The 17,946-nt window shown below is 40.7% G+C and overlaps 1 protein-coding gene across 2 annotated transcripts in view; it reads right to left on the bottom strand.

Annotated features, from left to right (window-relative positions):
• Positions 1 to 15,079, bottom strand: part of MRPS9 (mitochondrial ribosomal protein S9) — a 34,708-nt gene extending 19,629 nt beyond the window's left edge. For both annotated transcript variants that reach the window (XR_011050289.1, XM_068424917.1), the window contains exons 1-2: positions 14,989 to 15,079; positions 8,094 to 8,273 (exon numbers count right to left, since the gene is read on the bottom strand). Coding sequence is in view for 1 of the 2 variants with exons in the window: in XM_068424917.1 (XP_068281018.1) it covers positions 8,094 to 8,273; positions 14,989 to 15,066 (258 nt within the window). In the remaining variant the exon portion in view is untranslated. The remainder of the gene's footprint in view (positions 1 to 8,093; positions 8,274 to 14,988) is intronic.
• Positions 15,080 to 17,946: the final 2,867 nt, after the last annotated feature.

The following is a 17,946-nucleotide window of genomic DNA, read 5'->3' as shown; positions in this document are numbered from 1 at the left end:
TTTATTTAAAGCAAAGTTTTACACATTTAGAATCCCAGTTTCTACAGACACAGTTTCCTCAAGTCTAAAAGCAATGCTCATTGCGACAGTCGAAGATATTTTACATAGCCTAAATAAGCATTTCATTGATCACTGCAGTTGGAAACAACTGTGAATCACTACAATCTTTGCTGAACTTGAACTAATTGCTCAGAAAAGAAAGACTTTTAAATGCCATCTTTCTTCTCCTTAGGTACCGAAGGGTTTGCTAGAACAATTTAGAAAAACATATGACATCCATTACATACTCATTGTTTACCACTGTTTTCACTAAGTACACGGTACGTAACTTGCTTTTACTTAACCAATATCTACCACTATTCATGTGATGTATAAAGTTAGTATTATTTGCCTCCAACAAATAAAGTAGGTATACCAGTATTCCAAGTCATTCTGGTAAAATGGAAAGCGAAGCACCTTACAAGGTTAAGCCCAACGACATGCATTACTGTTCAACATCATCTTACTCTTCCATGTAACTAAAATATAATTTAATAAAGCAAAAAAATGCATTTATGATCGCTGTTTATTTCCATTTGTTTTTAAAAACAAAACAGAAAAAGCTAGCCATCAAAAACCCCCAACGTAGAGGTGTGGCAAGAGTAGCCAACTTCAGACGATGGGTATTAGAGCTTGAGATAGAAATCTTGTGCTTGTACAGTAACATGGACTAACTGAATAAACCACTCCAGCAGTGGTCTCGTTTATATTTCCATTAGACAGTACAGAAAAACAGAATTACAACAAAATCAGAGTTTAAAATCTTCTCTTAAGAAGAATGGTTCTTAGGGCTATTACTTGCTGATAACTTTTTTTCCATGGACATGGAGTGGTTTGTCAGTGCTTCAACTGATTTAGTATGCATGGAGTGTAAAAAGACCTAACCTATTACTTTCATTAATCCCCTACTGGCATTCTGAACAGAAATTTTGAGAATTCTGAAGCAAACAAAAGGCTTAACTTGATTTTATGAAATGGTAATTTTGTTTCTCTTGGTGACTACTGTATTCCCATTTGTTAGTCAAAGGGCATTTTATGCATACACACAGTAGGTGAACACCTATTTATGAACAAATGGGGATTAATTATGATGACAATAGAGAAATCTGCTGTGAGCCAAATGATGTTAAACAAACACCTTATATAATATATTAAAAGAATTTATTACAGGATATGGAGACTGACTGTGTGTGTACTTAAGACATAGTCTTTATATAAGCATTTCCAGAATCTCAGTCAAAACAGTCACTGTAACTATGACACCTTAATGAATGCCAAATATAACAACATTTATAATAGTGGCTGCCATCTGACACCTTCTACTTCTAGAAAGTTTATTATATATTGCTTGAGTGTATACTCACGTCTTTCACGCTAAAGCATAAACAAACCCCACATTAAGAAATCCTAACGTCTACTTTCAGCTCTCCACGCAACAACTAGCCAAAGAATAATAGTTCACTCTATAAGTTTGCTTTTCTGTTGTTCCAAAATGAAAAGAAACAGAGTCTTCCTGACTTCTGCCTTTTTAAGGAAATGCAATCAAGGATGGGGTATTTATCTTTACATCGCGTTAGGAACTATCCTGGGATGCAACAGACTCCAGTTCACCTTTATTGAGAAGTTTCTCCTTAATTTTAAATAGCTGTGTCGTCAGACTGTAGTTTTAGCAACTACATAGCAAGTCAGTCTGCCTCTCAGAAAATTCATTTATAGAAGCTGATTTTGTCTACGCAAATGTTTTGGTTTTGTAGAAAAGGAGCATTTCAGGAAAACTGTAATTCTGAACACCCATGTGTACTAGCAATAAAATAAGATGGTGGATCAACCTTAAGAATGGCATCAGAATTACCCTCTCCAAACTGCAGCTGGAGCACATAAACAACCATGAAATATTTTCCTGAAATCTTTTGGCAACGTCTTCAGATTTGGAACATAGGCTTCCTTTCAGGAATCTCCATGTCTCGAGTCAAAATTCTGTAGAGAATTAACTGCACATTCTGCATTTTCCTGAACATACAAAAAGCAGGTGAACGTCCCTCTTAAAACTTTATAATCAAGGTTTAAATGCTAGCAGTAAAGTTGCCAAGAAACCTTTTAGATTTAACTGCAGTCTTCCATTCCAGGAGTGGTTTTCAGATTAAGGGTCATGGCCCATATCCTTCTTCTAGTGCTTAATTTGACTTGAACTCAAGATGAGAAAGGAAACATTGTGCTGAATATGACCAAGAACTACTTTCTTCAGGTCATCGTTTCAGCTATACAAGATTGTTTCACCCCACTCTAGCCTCCACAGGTTCTGGGCTGATATTTCACAATTCTGTTTGTTAAATCACACTGTTGCCATGGTGTTTGGAAATAAAACACAACTTTCTAAAAAAGAAACATCTGTAATTATTTTCAGCAGAATCACAATTAAAAATCTGGTACCTAGTAACACAATAGTGTTTCCAAAAATAATTACATAAACTACTGGAAAGAGGTGGAACGGGTACAGCCTCCTTCTGCTATGAATTAATGAAAAACATTTTAGCCATTTCCTTTCAGAATTTGAAAGTGTTTGTTTTTAAATTCTACTGTTGATCCATGCAGCAAAAAAAAAAATATCCCAGTAGTCACACCTTTAAAAATAGCAGATCATAATGAACACATGTTAGTAACAAGATGGTTTACATCAGACGTTTCTTAAACTGCATTGGTAAACTTAACATTCCTGTAATAAACTAAAAGGAATTCTGTTATATCATCGCTTGTTGAGGGATCAGATGATTCAAGATACTGCCCATAGGACCACAATGTCTTTCACTTGCAGCTATAAGTTTGAATTCAAGCCAGTTGGAATACTGAGAACAAGCTTCCAATCCCACAAAAAAAAAGAATTGCATCTGGTGGTCCTTCAAACATGCAAACCAATTTATTAAATAACCTGTCCAGCACTGCACGTGGCATGTACAAATTCACTATGCCTGCCACACCCTCATTTTCCCTCTTCATTGTGCATGTTGCACATGCTAACTTCTGATCCCCCATCCCTTCCTATCTATCTACAAGCCAAGAAGTTTTGTTCGCTCAGTTTCTCAAACATCAGAGACTAACTGAACCAAACAAGTTCAGCTGGGTCAGTAAGGGTTACTACTTTTTTTTTTTAAACTGTCTTGAGAAATTAAGAATTCAATACTTTAATTCAAATAGAATTGACTGAGTCATACTGGGATAGGGAAAGGAGACTGAGACAGTTCAGTCCTTAACCTGTCATAAGTAGGAGAGGTTTGGCAGGGCAAATTGATCTTGCCCAAGTGTCTTCCCGCACTTTTGTTGAATCTACAGCTCAAACACAAAACATTCCACTAATTTTCATTGCTCAAATGGTGTGCAAAGACAATCTAAGTAACAGCCAATGAGGAAAGGTATTTTGTAGAAAACAAGGAAAGAAGAAGGAAAAAAAAAAAAATAAATAAATCAAAAACCTCCAACCCTGGGGTCCCCTTGCAGCAGCATCCTTTTTGGTAGAGGGCTCAAGAAACCAATTCATTCCTTTTTAAATATACACAAAACTTCGATCATCAAAACACTGAGGTGAGAAGTGACACTTTATGCTCAAACGTTTTAACGAAATGCCTGAGTGATCACTGTTTCAGCTACTTCTACTCCTCAATTAGATCACACAAGAGCCACTTCCCTTCTTAAACCTTGCCTCTTGAATCATGTTATTTAGCCACTGTACTTCAGCATTTCTCAGACTGAGATGTTTGCTGGAACAGCTGTTCTTCCTTCTAACCACACTAGCATTATGCTTTAGAAGTTTTCAGCATCCAAAATCCAGAATGTTTGGGGTAGAACCAGGAATGAATGAAACAAAAATGGGATGCAAAATGTTAACTCTGAAATAGCCTTTTTATTTAACAAGACAAAACAGGTTAACAACAAAAAAAAATATCAATGACACACCTACACCTTGTAAAACAAAATCCTCCTCTAACAACTAACTACTAAACTTTATTGAAATCACCCCAATCAACAAATGATTGGGGTGATTTCAATAAAGTTTAGTAGTTAGTTTTTAGTTGTTTTATTACAATAAAACCCTAGCTTGGACAAAAAGAAATTTCAAGTTCACACTGATATATCATTTTATCCCCATCACTTGGGGGGGGTGGGGGGAAACAACAAAACAAAACAACCCACTAGCATTATATGAAAAACCCACCTTCTTTTAACATTACATTATTTTTATACTAACTATAATCATTTTCAAAACAAAAATTAGTGTCTCGTCCAGAGCAAAAAAAAACCCAAAAACCTGTTGAAAGAGTCATTATTTCTATCTTCATTTCAACTTTTCAGAACACTTAACAGTATTAAAAAGAGTTTAAAACAATACAGCAGTCATCAGTTCAGATGGACTTCAATGCAGAAGTAAGAAAATACTGATGCCGAGTTTGCCTCCACGGGAAAAAAAAAAAAAAAGTTGAGAAAAGTGTTCTAGCTTCAACTATTTAAAAAACAATACAAAACTCTGGTACTTCTTGTAAGGGACAACACACCCTTCTTGCAGTCAACAGAAAGTTCAGAAATGCATTTTGTTCTAAATAACGTTTCTGACATTTCACATATGCCAATATTCACGCATTTCTAACACTGCATTGCTAAAATTTGAATGTTTTTTAGCAATCAGATGTGCTGAGCCACTTTTAAAAACAATTGAATACAACCTATTTTTCATTAAAGAAGTCTTAATTCATTGAAAGAAACTACACCCTACGAGGAATGAAGTTTTTCCACATTTAACGTTTTCATAGTTAACGACCTTACTGGTACTTTTGCAACAATATATATGCTAGTGAAGATAAACATGTATTTTAGATTCAAATTATTCCATCTGCTTGACAACAATCTATTAGGTCATAAGGCAGACAACATGAGAAAACGAACAGAGATCTCTAGTTTTTGAGTTTTACTAACCCTTACAGGGAAAGAATATCGCTTTATGACAAGCTCATATCTGGAAGAGCATTTAGTGACTGCATAAAAATGAATAATAAAAGTACTGGCATATAAATAGGTCATGAAGATTAAGATGGTTTTCTTGCATTAATCTTACTTAGATTTCTGGGCTTTAAAGTAGAATATCACAGAACTGACAGTGGAAAATGAAGGTGGGCTGTTTACTACAACCATAAGTCAAAGTTAAATCACAAAATAAAAGGATTACAGACTCAACCAGGGAAAAGCACTAGGTCAGGACTGCAATCTCTATTAATTAGGTATCCCAGCTGGGCAATGGGTATGCAGCTGTTAACTTGATCAATGACTTACCTAAATGTCATCTCTACTGATTCGCTTATAAATTACCAGCAAGTGAGACTAATGTACAGGTGCTAATTTATTTAAACTGTTCTCTGCAGTTCTACATAGCTTTATAAACTGCATCTGGCACCTAATGTTAGCTGTCAGTTGTACTTAGACATGCCTGTCCTAACGACTCTGTTCATTAGAAATCAGCACAAATTATGAAATATTGTGAAAAATGATACATCAAATGGAATGGGCAAAGCAAATCAATTAGAGAAACTTCATAGCACATATTCACACGTAGGAGAATAAAACATCACAGCTTCAGAGTGAGGTCTATAATACCAATTAAAAAGCAATTGGTAGACTTCTGCAGAGTTATATATCAATTTGCTGGATTTTTCTCCTCCAGAAATGCAATTGTAATGCACAGCTTAACTTTTCATTCCTAAATAAAAGCATCAGTAAGAGGCAATTCTGCTTCCACAACATCCAGAAGGATTAGCAATTCAACTTATTTTCCTGTTTAAAACTTCACAAGGTTTAGCTTTTATAAACTATACCTAAAACTCCAGTGAAGGACAGAATCCTATGATGTCTACTTTTGAAATACACTGCACAGACTGATTAACAGTACAAGACATGGAGGTATATAAGCACTCATCAGAAAGAATTATTACTGTTCGAAATGTAAAGCTTGATAATTCTCCTGCCAGTGCTTAAGCAGCTTTTATATTTTTATAACAGAAATTTAATTATGCATAGCAGACACTATTACACACTCTAAGTACCTTCCAACAGCTGATAGAATATAAAGAACTCAAACATGTACCACAGATATTTGGTATCACCAAACAAAACACTACTCTTTTGGCTCCACTTCTCCGTCTTTTCAGAAAGAGAGTCTGCAAAGCAGTCCCATACTTGTCACCTGCACTGCATTTGTAAAAGCTAATTTCCAGAATGAATCTGCTTTTACTAATGATGGAGCTCAGTTAATTTTGTGCAAACGATCATAGTTCTGTGGATTGATAAAGAAGAAACCACTACTTAGATATGATCATTTTCCATTTCTTGCTGTCTTCCTGTCTGTAAGCCTTCCCCCGGACCCTATCAAGAAAGGAAGCCAGACTGCAGATTAATGCATTCTCCTACCATTAACCTTTCGGGCAAGCAAACTGAACTCTTAGCATCATCATCGTACTGTACTAACATGGGAGGTATTCTGGTGGCAGGTCTGTGCATGAATACAAGAAAGTAATTGAAAAAGATAAAGGTCATCAACAGTAAGAAAAAACCTGAAAAATACAGGGAAAGGAAATTCTATAGTCTGTACAGAAATAAGAAAGCCAATGTAAAGAAACAGGCTGCTATTACTGCTGATCCAGGTACCCTGATGAATACTTTTACTGTTGACAGGACCTTATCTACTCTACACTGAGACTGGAAGGGTCTCTGCATTGTCACTTGTCTGTAGAAAAGCAAAGTGATATCTATGATTCTGAACGAAAGTACTCGCGGTATCACTGCATAGCTTCGAACTCATAAAGCTTGATTCCCTACAGATTTGTGACTTGAAGCCAAGCTTCCCTTACAGATTTTCTGATAACCTGACAAAACTCAAGTCTCATTTCAGCCTTTTTCTCAGCAGGCCATTAACCGTGTGTCTCTTCTCTACTTTGCTGTCTATTTTCAGAGAAGTTTTCAGAACTTAGTTTTGAAGCCTGTCAAATGTGTTTGAAATCAGCCTGTATCGCCACCTACAGATGTAGTTCTTTCTCAGCATAAGCACGCTGTCAAGACCTCTTATGTGGACACAGCTATGCTGACAGAATTTTGCGAGAGAGAGGCAACAATCTCCTCACCCTCAAAAAACTAAACCACGCACACCTCTCTCCTGGCACGTACCACCTTACTACATCTACCCTAAGGGCCCTGCTGATACACTGTGCTGCCATGGCTACAGTAATAGTGTTGCTGCTGTGCAAAGAAAGCTTCAGCCATGAAACTTCATGCAGCTTCACCTAATAGTGAATGTCACCAAATGACATTTCTCCTCCCTACCTCTGATGTGTGATAAAACAAGACAGAAATGACAGAAGTGAAGACCAGGTGGGACATGAAAAAAAAAACAAACATGTAACAGAACATTTTTCCAAGTGAAAGGGAGCATATCTATACATGAGCCTAAATGACACAGAGAAAGAGGAGGCCACCCATCTGTCAGTTGTCAGAGGGAATGGCAATAAAATAGTAGGTTTGGAGCTACTGATATGAGCTTAAATTCATGTCTATATTAAAATCCCTAAGCTGAACCAGAGCGTTAGTTGTAAAACATCCTGTAAAATTTAATTTGCATTACCAGCAACCACAGTATCATACAAGAAAACCTGACCCAAATATACACAGCAGGTCAAATTGTGGGTAAACATTTCGAAGTGCTACATAAACCTTTACAGTGCCTCTTACACCCTCAGATCAAGGGGATTATCCATTAGTACTTTTGAAAAGAACCTACTGTGCTTTAGCAAGATATAGTATATAGCTCTATACTGTGATGTCTGACCTCACATGGTAGCACAGGTAGAATCTCTATTCACAGTCACATTTGCAATGTTTGCAATGTATAGTAGCATTCTTTCTTATTCTGACAGTTTGATTAAAATTCACAAGAGAGCTGAGGGGCTCATGCTGAAGTAAAGTGCTTTCAATATCTGAAACTCTACAGTAAATTACTTCTCCAACAGAGCAACTGTACTTACATCAATATCCTCTTGGGTAAAAGTTTCTGGATCTTCTCCCATCATGTTGGCTAGATGTCTCTTTCCTAGGTTGAACTCTTCAATCTGTTTTTCAATAAATGTCTCCGTGTATTTTTCAGGTCCTGAGGCTCCTACATTTTTCCTCTGCACTGCTGTAGTGGTATAGATTAGCCTTAACATCTAACAAAAACAGAAATAAACAAACAAACAAATTTATATTTTTGGCACAGTGAGCTCTAAATAAAATGAATAGTATAACAACCCACGCATACCCATAACAGGATTCAACATATTATTTTATTAAGTTAGAAAAGGCAGTATTACTCATGAAACCATTTTCTTCCAATTGTTTAATACCCATAAACACACTCTAAAAGTTGAACGTTTTCACATATTACAATTAATTCAGAATATTTTTTCTGACTAAAAGAAATGTAGTATCATATGTCAGGAACATCCAGCAAAAGCAAAACATAACTAACCAACAGATGCAGTCTTAAAAAAAAAAAAAAAAAAAAAAAAAAAAAATCTATCAGCAAATAAGCAGGTTTTGCCTTCACCTAAAAGCATCCCATAACAAAGCATGAAAAGAAGCTGCAGGGCAGCTCTCTAGTGGCTTTCAGAAGCATGGGGCTGCACAAACACTGCTAAAGGCTCTGGAAAGGCCGTGGAGTGCTCCTTCCTTGTTCACAGTGCCAGAATGGTTCTTAAGCTATTTCATTGTCTCAGGAGAACAGTTAGAAAACTAGTAGGGTAGTTCTCATCAGCAAATAACTACCAAGCTCAGACGACATTACTCAGAAGACAGTTATCTTTTGATCTTTGTGGGATACAGGTTTGGTTTTTCTTTTATCAGGACAACCAGGAGGTAAAATGACTAATTTCAATCAAGCTCTCTGCCAGACAAACAGGAACTTCAATGACAGAGCTGTGATGTCCCAATTCTAGCCTAGTACCAATATCATGCACTATTTTGTCTCCCCAGTGTTAGCATTAGCCAAGCCCTCTGTAGCTTAATTATTCCACAAACCAAATGAGAATTGATTATTTGTGTGATCGTCTGGGGGTGGGGAGAGGGAGGGAATCACAAGAAAAAAGGCTATGTGGGACAGAAAAGCAAAGACAGAAAAAAACATCACTTCTGAATCAGAAAAATGACTGGTTCTGTTCACCAGCTAGTATCCTGCAACACTTCTCTCCAGCCCCTTGAACATGCCACGGGCTTGGCTTTGTGAGCAGACAGTGCAGTTTCACAAGGAAGAGCGAGCCTGTCTCACAGTCCACTCCTGCTGGCTTTCTTTCCTCCACTCCCTTCACTCACCCTGTGCCAGCTCTGGCATTCAGACTCTTCTGCACGCCAGCTCAGCTCCCTAACTGTGGCAGAACACTACCTTCTGTTTCCTCCCAACAAGTGGGCAGTTCTCAGCTGAGCTGGTAAGTCTGAGCAATTCAGAGAAGGCTCTGAGAAGAGCCAAAGCTGACACGAGAAGGTGGCTGAACCATGCAACTGGGAGCAAGGAAGTAGAGGGGGAGTCCCCTCTTTACCTTCATTTCTTTGACCAAATTATTAAACTGCCTCTGCTGCTTCTGGACTGCAGCCTCAGTCTACCTTTAACCAAATATGAAAACCCAAACACGCACAACAAAGTGAACTAGTTAGGGGTCTTATTATGAGGAACAGAAAAAAGCTAGTATCTGAAACAGCTAAATGTTCTCTGAGTCACAGGAATTGTCTTCTCCAGATCACAATTTAGACATGCTGACCATCTTGATGGATTTTAACCATTCTGAGTTAAGCACAAATGAATAGCACAAAATACTTGCTATCTTCCTATACTTACTACACATACAGCAGTAATCTTCAAACCTAATTATAACCACAATGATACAAACACAGACGTCTCATCGAAACAAGATTACATGGACACATCTGCAAGACAAACACAAAAGCAGATCCAACTTCTACCTTCTGTTAGCAACACGAGTTAGCTGACACAAACTTCTCCCATGACTAGAAGCTTTGGGTGTTCTGCATTACATAGCCAAGTCCTACATGAACAGGAGATAAAAACCAGCTTTTCTTGTACTTTCACAATGCCCGGTTGGTATTCTGGACATCTGGCAGCCCAGGATCGACTGGTCCAACATATCCAATTTGCTGCACATATGTAAAGCTATTCATGATCAATCTACCTGTCCATGACTGTCTCAGGCTTCAATATACAAAAATCTAACAACGCCACTTAAAATTATACTTTGGAACAAAGACTACAATACCCTGCCTTAAACCTACGTATAGCACATGCCTGTGCTGCAGGATAGGTACTATGAGTGAGGTTTGATATAGAAGGTAAAATAATCTTTGAATAACAAGGTCACACAAGATGGAAAGAACTGACCCTCTATGCTTTCACCATCTGACATCGATAAAGATATGCCCCCCAAGGGATGTACCTTAGAAAAGTAACCAATACCTCTGCCAGAAAAGATTTAAAAACAACTCCAAGGCAGAATTTGGTGCTGAAGAGCCAGTTCTTGCTTTGTTTTCTCCACAGCTTACATGTATCATATGCAATGCTAGTCCTGGTTTGCCCCTTCATTTTTTTTTTTATATTCATGTTTTCTGTGAGGTTACATTGACATACACCGAATTAAAAGAAAAATAGTCAAAATTTTAAATGTACACATTTTCCACAGGCAAGACTGGTGATTTCCTTAGAAGGCACTAAGAAAGACAGAGGTATCTCTGCGTATGCCCTATTCTTCTCTCCTAGTCACTCCTCAGGAAAGAATTCAATTCATCTTCTGTCTTACTTGTCTTAATAGTAACTAATTATTTGTAATTCTTGTTAATGAACATATGATTCCTTATTACTTGGCCCAAAATTGCTTTCTCTCTGCTATGCTTTAAACAGAATACTTTAAAAAAGATTGCTTTCATCTTCCTCCTGTCAATTTCTATTGTAATTTTCTCATTTTTGTCCTCCTTCCCTCAAGCTATTCATATTCTTCCCTAGTTTCAATTCGTCACTAATCAAGAGTCCCTGGACACACAAACTGTTCATAATTAGAAAACAGCCTCTTATGCAAATTAATATCTATTGTATTGGGTACCACTTCTGGGATAAGAGTACGGTTTCACGGGTGGTACAGGCAAGAACCGCAGAGCACCGCTAAATGCTTCTGGCATTTCAGTCAAACAAGAAAGCATGCTCCTCTGCTTTCTAGAGGAAATCACAGAGGTTTGCATTCACCTCTTACATGTTTCATAAAGCATTACTGCAGACAGCAGCCTCGCCATTTTTTAAATAATAATGGTTATTAACAGTACTCCTGAAATAACAGACTCTTCCACCAGGACAGGGGAGAAGGGAAAGCCTTCACTTCTGAACACAACTCTTTGATATTAACCCTCCCCTCCTGACTCCTACCCCAGCAACCTAGCATTAAAACAGTTTGGCAAATCCTGATTTTCCAGGGAGACCGTGAATTTATAGAAAATCAGCTTATGTAAAATTTGCCTTAGGAAAAAAATAAGCATTTCCAGACAACTTCAACTTCTCTGGCCTATTTTTTCCAGGAACAGAAATAAGTAGGACCTGTCTGTTTACTCGTCCTATTCATTTTGCTTCACTGGAGTTATATGGATATAAAATCAACACGTACCACTAACAGAGGAATCAAGTTTCCTGTACTTTTGGAATGGGAGGAAAGGGGAACTGGAGACAGGAGGCTTGAATTCAAGAGAAAATGTTGGCCATTTTACAACATGACATAGTTACAAAGATAGAAGACGATACCAAATGAGGTGACATGCATGCAGTTGCACCATTTTCATGCTGCTTCCATGCTCTAAACTGGCAGACTTCAACCTTCTCCTTTTCCAAAACCATGCAGCACACAAAGAAATTTGTATTAAGAAGTAATCTTTGGGATCGAACTTCACTAGGAGATGCAGAGCTGGAGCTGCATAACCACATCAGCATGCAAGACTAAAGCTGCCCTGTGTCCGTCGCTCCAATTACTGGCACAGCCAGTGCTACTGAACCCAGCAGACATGCAAGATACCAATGGCGGTCCTTTGGTCACTCATTGTGCAAGAAAAAACATATATAAAGTAGTGATCATACAGAATGTAAATGCTCAGACCCATTCTGAGTTTCTGAAGAATGACTTTCTGTTCAATAGGTGAGTTTTGGCTTTCTAGTGTTCTGTTTTACAAAAATGTGTTTTAATTTATTTGCTTAAACAATATTTACATAATCTCAGATTTCAGTTGGCCTACAAACTAGGTGAAACAGTATCAGGTTTATGTTTCAATAGCATTTTGTAGAACACATCAGAAAGTATTAAAAGGTGTCAGCAAATATGCACAAGTGATTTTATATTACTTTTTATACCTGATTTCACAAAGTATTTAATCAGAAGAAACTTATTCTCAAAATGAAGTCTCTTGACAGGTAACTGTAAAACTGCATCTCTCTCTCACCGAGAGAATATACTTTCTGTGCATATTCAACCAAATCTACGTCTTAAGTTTTGCTTATACTGTCTACTACGGAAATAAAGGATAGCTCTAAATGTATAGATACATGGCAAGTGTCAGACATGCGTAACGGGGAACAGAATTTAGATCCGGTTGTTCTGAGCCACAAGTTACCAAATACTAACAGGCTCTTCAACTCTAGCTTAGTTAACAACTGCAGAAAAAGCTACTCCATTCCAAACATGTAGTCCTGAAAGACTGTCACCAAAGTGGTATCATCTCTTTCTGATATCAGTACATATATCATCCATGGTGATCAAGTACCAGACCCAATCAAATGAAATAGCACATATGGTACTCTGAAGTCTTCTATTGAGAACAGCTATTCAATCGCATCAGAAGTGACTGACAGTAACCAAGCTAGATCTTTTTTCTTTAGAAGTTGTGCTAAATCTCTGTGTTTTAGTTATTAGAAGAATAGGAAACTAAACCTATTGTTCAGTCAAAGCTAAGGGAACTGGGATTACAAAGTTTCTCTCCCATTTTCTCTCGCAATGCAAGGCACTTTCAAATACAGAAAACCCCAAGAAGTTACACTTTTTCCCCCACTAAGATAGACAAGAAGTAATGAACTAAACTCCAGCAAGGGATTTTTAGGATAGGCATCATAAAAAAAGTTCCATAAGAGTAAGGACAGACAAGTGCTTGATATAAGAAACGGTTATAGCAGGTCAGAACAAGGGTACATCAACTTATTACCCTGTCCTCAACAGCAGCTGGAATCAGAGGCAGAAGGAGAGGACAAACAAGTAGTGATAATTTTGCCAGGACACTTCCCCAGTTTCCAGCAATATGTGGCTCAAAGTCATGCTGATATCTTGCTTTTAACAGTCCTCAGTGGAATTTTCTTCTGAGTTTCTTAAGTTGTATTTTTTGTATTCACATAAATGCTTAATATCCTGAACATCCTCATCAAGCATTTCCACAGGTTAACTATACCTAATGGAAAGAAGTCTTAAGTTTCCAGGGCTCTGCCTCCCATTAGTTTCCTTCACATCCTTTGGTTCACAGACAGTCGCAAACAGGATGATTTGTACATAGCTACAGGCTTAGGTACTGATCCCACCTCTGGGGGTGAAAGGTGCAGACAAATGATCTCTCAAGGCCCCTTCCAGCCCTGCCTTCTACAGTGACTCCTCCTGCAAGATCATTTCCTCATTTACCGTACAAATAGTTTTCGGCTCAAACTCAAGCAGGTGCCTGGCCAGGAAAACTAAGCTACTGTCATAAGCATACCTTTGATATAGGATAACCAAAACAACACAAACTATTCCAAATGAGAACTATATCAAGTGTTAGGGTATTTTCAGACTTTTTCTCATTTCTTGGGCAATTTAAGCATGTGTTATTTCTAGCTGCTGCGTAAAGAACTACCCACACGGGCACCAGGTCTTTATCCCTAATGGGTAAAGTTAATCTAGGAGTAACATATAAACAGTTCAAATTGCTCCTTCCAGTATTACCTTTCATTTCCTTACGGCATCTTCTCTTCTGTTACCCCATGGTTTGATTTAGTTCAGTTGTCCATCAGCTGAAGAACTTATGTTGTAACTTGGAAGCGTTACCCGCATGCCTTGTTACCCACTTGCTGGTGACCAATTAAATATGCATACAGGTGTATCAAATACCACCACACAAACACAGTGACTATCCCCAATACTGACAGCAGCTAAGCTTTTTAATTAAACAGCAATCTGCTGAACACCGGTATCTATCAAAACAAGCACGTTAAGTCTGGTTAATCACAAGTTACTGCACTTGAGGAACGCATTTCTCTCTCCATTGCAGGAACTGGGAGGCTTCATTATCTACTTGCTGACCAAACACATTTCAAGATAATCAACCTAAAAAACTACCATCTCGAAGTACTTCACTTTTGTGTTGGTTTGGGTCTATACATGGCTCTGTTAACTCTAGTGATATACATAATAAAATCAGGGCTTAACTACGCTTTTTCTTCCCATTAAGAAGAATAAACGCAGCTCATCGAAGGGCTGACTTGGACGCGGCGCGGCTCTCGCACCCCCCCCGCCCAACGCGGCCTCCTCTCGGCGCCAGCCCCGCGCACGCACCGCCGGCGCGCCGCCGGCCGGGCCGCCTAGGGGCAGGGGCGGCACCACACCCCGGCCCAACCGAACCGAGCGCAGTGTCGCCCCGGCAGGGACATCCCCGCTCCGCCCCGCCCCCTCCGCAGCCGCGCCGGGGACGCGAACCCGCCCCGCCGCCTCCACACCCCCGGCCGCCTTCGTGCTCGCCTCCTGCCACCAAGCAGGGCCCGGGGGACCAGCGCACGAAGCAGGCGGCCTCCGCACCGGGGGTGGCGGGGAAAGGGCCGGTCCCGGTTCTCACCTGAGTGCGCGGCCCGCCCGGCGCCGCCGCGCTCCAGCGGCCGCTCAGCCTCAGCACGCGCCCAACGGCCGCCGCCATGCCCGCTGCGCCCCGCCCCGGCCGCCGGGGGAGGGCACGGCGCGGCGCGGCGTCACCGATTGGCGGGAGCGGCCGAGGGGGCGGGGCCGGGGCAGCGCCTGCGCGTTGTGCCGTACGCTGCCGGCAGCGCAGCGCGGGAGGCTGGTGTCACCATGGGGGTGCGGTGGCGGCCGTGGCCGTGTTTGGGTGGGGCTGTCAACGTGTGTTTGAAAGATCAAACACATCAGAGTTATTAAAATTGAGACTGATCGTTAAAATGGTGGTTTATAGCTTACGTCATGGTCGCGCTGGGGAGCAGGCGTGTGCGCGTCGCCTGAGGTGGGCTTTGGCCCAGTCAACCCCAGCTCTGAAGGAAAAGGCTATAGCTGGATGGTTGATGAGAAGCTCAACATGAGCCGGCAACGTGCGCTTGCAGCCCAGAAGGCCAACCGTATCCTGGGCTGCATCAAAAGCAGCATGGCCAGCAGGTCAAGGGAGGTGATTCTGCCCCTCTGCTCTGGTCTCGTGAGACCCCACCTGGAGCACTGCATCCGGCTCTGGGGCCCCCAACATAAGAAGGACATGGAGCTGTTGGAACGAGTCCAGAGGAGGGCCACGAAGATGATGAGATGGCTGGAGCACCTCTCCTATGAAGAGAGGCTGAAAGAGTTGGGACTGTTCAGCCTGGAGAAGAGAAGGCTCCAGGGAGACCTTCTAGCAGCCTTCCAGTACCTGAAGGGGGCCTACAGGAAAGCTGGAGAGGGACTATTTACAAGGGGATGTAGTGATAGGAGAAGGGGTAACGGTTTTAAACTGACAGAGGGTAGACCTAGATGAGATATTAGGAAGAAATTCTTTCCTGTGAGGGTAGTGAGACACTGGAACAGGTTTCCCAGAGAAGTTGTGGCTGCCCCCTCCCTGGCAGTGTTTAAGGCCAGATTAGATGAGGCTTTGATCAACCTGGTCTAGTGGAAGGTGTCCCTGCCTGTGGCAGGGAGGTTGGAACTAGATGATCTTTAAGGCCCCTTCCAACCCAAACCATGCTATGATTCTGTGAACCAAGATTCCTGGTTAAGCAGGAAGCATTGGAAATTGCAGCATGTTTGGTAAAACCCGACTAACTCTGAAGAGTTGTAGCAAAAAGCATATTTCACCCTAACACTGGGGTTTTTTCCACGTAAAAAATGCCGTTTTCTAGAGATGCAGCAGTTGTCTCCCACTGAGGGGGAGTTTGGGACTGATACTGTCACTTCCCAAGGTGATGTTAATCTGGATGCTGAACCTTGGGGGGCTTGAGAGTGTTCGTCATTTCCCCAAGGTACCCTTAGAGGTGATGGGATTTTGGCAGTGGTGTTTTCTACCACAGGAAAAGAAGAAACTAATTAAAAGTCGAATTAAAAAAAAGTTCTACTTTAGACTTATTGGCGCCTTCCCTTTAGGAGCAGTTATTATTTGAGAGGAAATTCTCAAGTGAATCTCTACTTTTCCAGAGTTGTTTCTCCTTTCACTTTTTCACAGGTGGCTCTCGCTTCCCCCCGTGCAGACATAAGTATCATTTCCTTCCTGGGATAGAAAAACAGGTGTAAGAAAACTGGCCATGGGCAAGGAAAGTCACCCATGCAGGGAGGTCAGGGAGAAGCCGCCTGGAAAGGCGCACTTATTCTTAGAGTTACCAGCTGCAAAAATGAAACCGTCTGTAGTTTTATTGACAAGGACACGTGCAAGTGAATGCTGTGAACACTGCACTGAAGGAGAGCGGTGGAGTGTCTTTCTCCTGTGCACACCTGGCCAAGCACTGGGAAGTGCAGCTGCGCTTTCATTCACAGGGTGTGTAGGGATGGTATTTGGTTAGCAGCTGTTTCTCCAAAAGAGGAAAAAAAAGGGGGTTGGGTTGGGGTCACGGTCCCACTGACCCACCTCCTGGAGTAGCCAGCAGAGCTGAAGGGGTGGAGAAAGCCAGAGATGGTACAGCCTCTTCAAGGCCCGTGGTGAATCTCATCTGCCATCTGTTGCCCCGCGGCTTGGCTTTGTTCAGCGGCAGAGGAGCTCCTCGGTCCTCACCACACTGAGCAATTGTTACCCCGTACCCCTGTCAGCTCTACAGAAACAAAGCGCCGCTGGAGTGAACAGTTTTCATTCCCCATGTATAATTAATTGTCAATTAAATTCGAGGAGCAGGGCCATCTATACAATATCAGCCACTTGGAAACTGGTTGCTGTAAATCCAACTCCCTCAGTCTATCAACTCCTATGCCCACTGTGAAAAAAACGAAAACGCTTTTTCAGTCTGGAGCAGGTGTTCAATGACATAAGAGTCTATTACAGTCCATGGTTTCAGTATGAGTTTACAAAATTATTCTCACAAATTGCTGAATGGAGACCTTGGCGTGTGTGGAGTCCAGCATTTAATGACAAGGGCCATGTTGTATCCCTCTTGGATCTTTAGAGTAGTCAGCCCTTAGAAATTAAAGGCTGCCTCTTCAAGGTGGAAGTTTTTTGCACAAATGTCTTTGAGCTCCTTGGATTCAGGTATATTTCCTGACCATCCTGCTGCTGCCAAAGAGTTTACATAGGCTTACTTGTCCCTGGAAGACACTTCTACAGAGATGCCTGGGTGACCAGTTTCTAGACTGATCATATAGCTAAATGTGAGTGCATGTAGTTATTACTTGGGATGCTTTGAAGAAAATGTACTTCTGCAGTGGGCACATCTAACGTGTCCCAGAAAGATTCCTTCTAGTGGAAGGGTTGCCACTTCTGCTCAAATGGCAGGAGTCTGGGTTTGCCAGTTCAAAATCAGTTTTTAGCACAAGCCAAGGTAAGATAAAAGTGACTGGAAGTTATTTACATGCTCAGCCCCCTGCATCCCCATCCCTCTCTCAAATGTTTATTAAGACAGAG

Source organism: Nyctibius grandis, chromosome 2, assembly GCF_013368605.1.
Source record: "Nyctibius grandis isolate bNycGra1 chromosome 2, bNycGra1.pri, whole genome shotgun sequence".
Classification (NCBI taxonomy): domain Eukaryota; kingdom Metazoa; phylum Chordata; class Aves; order Nyctibiiformes; family Nyctibiidae; genus Nyctibius; species Nyctibius grandis.
This window is presented reverse-complemented; position numbering and strand designations above follow the sequence as displayed.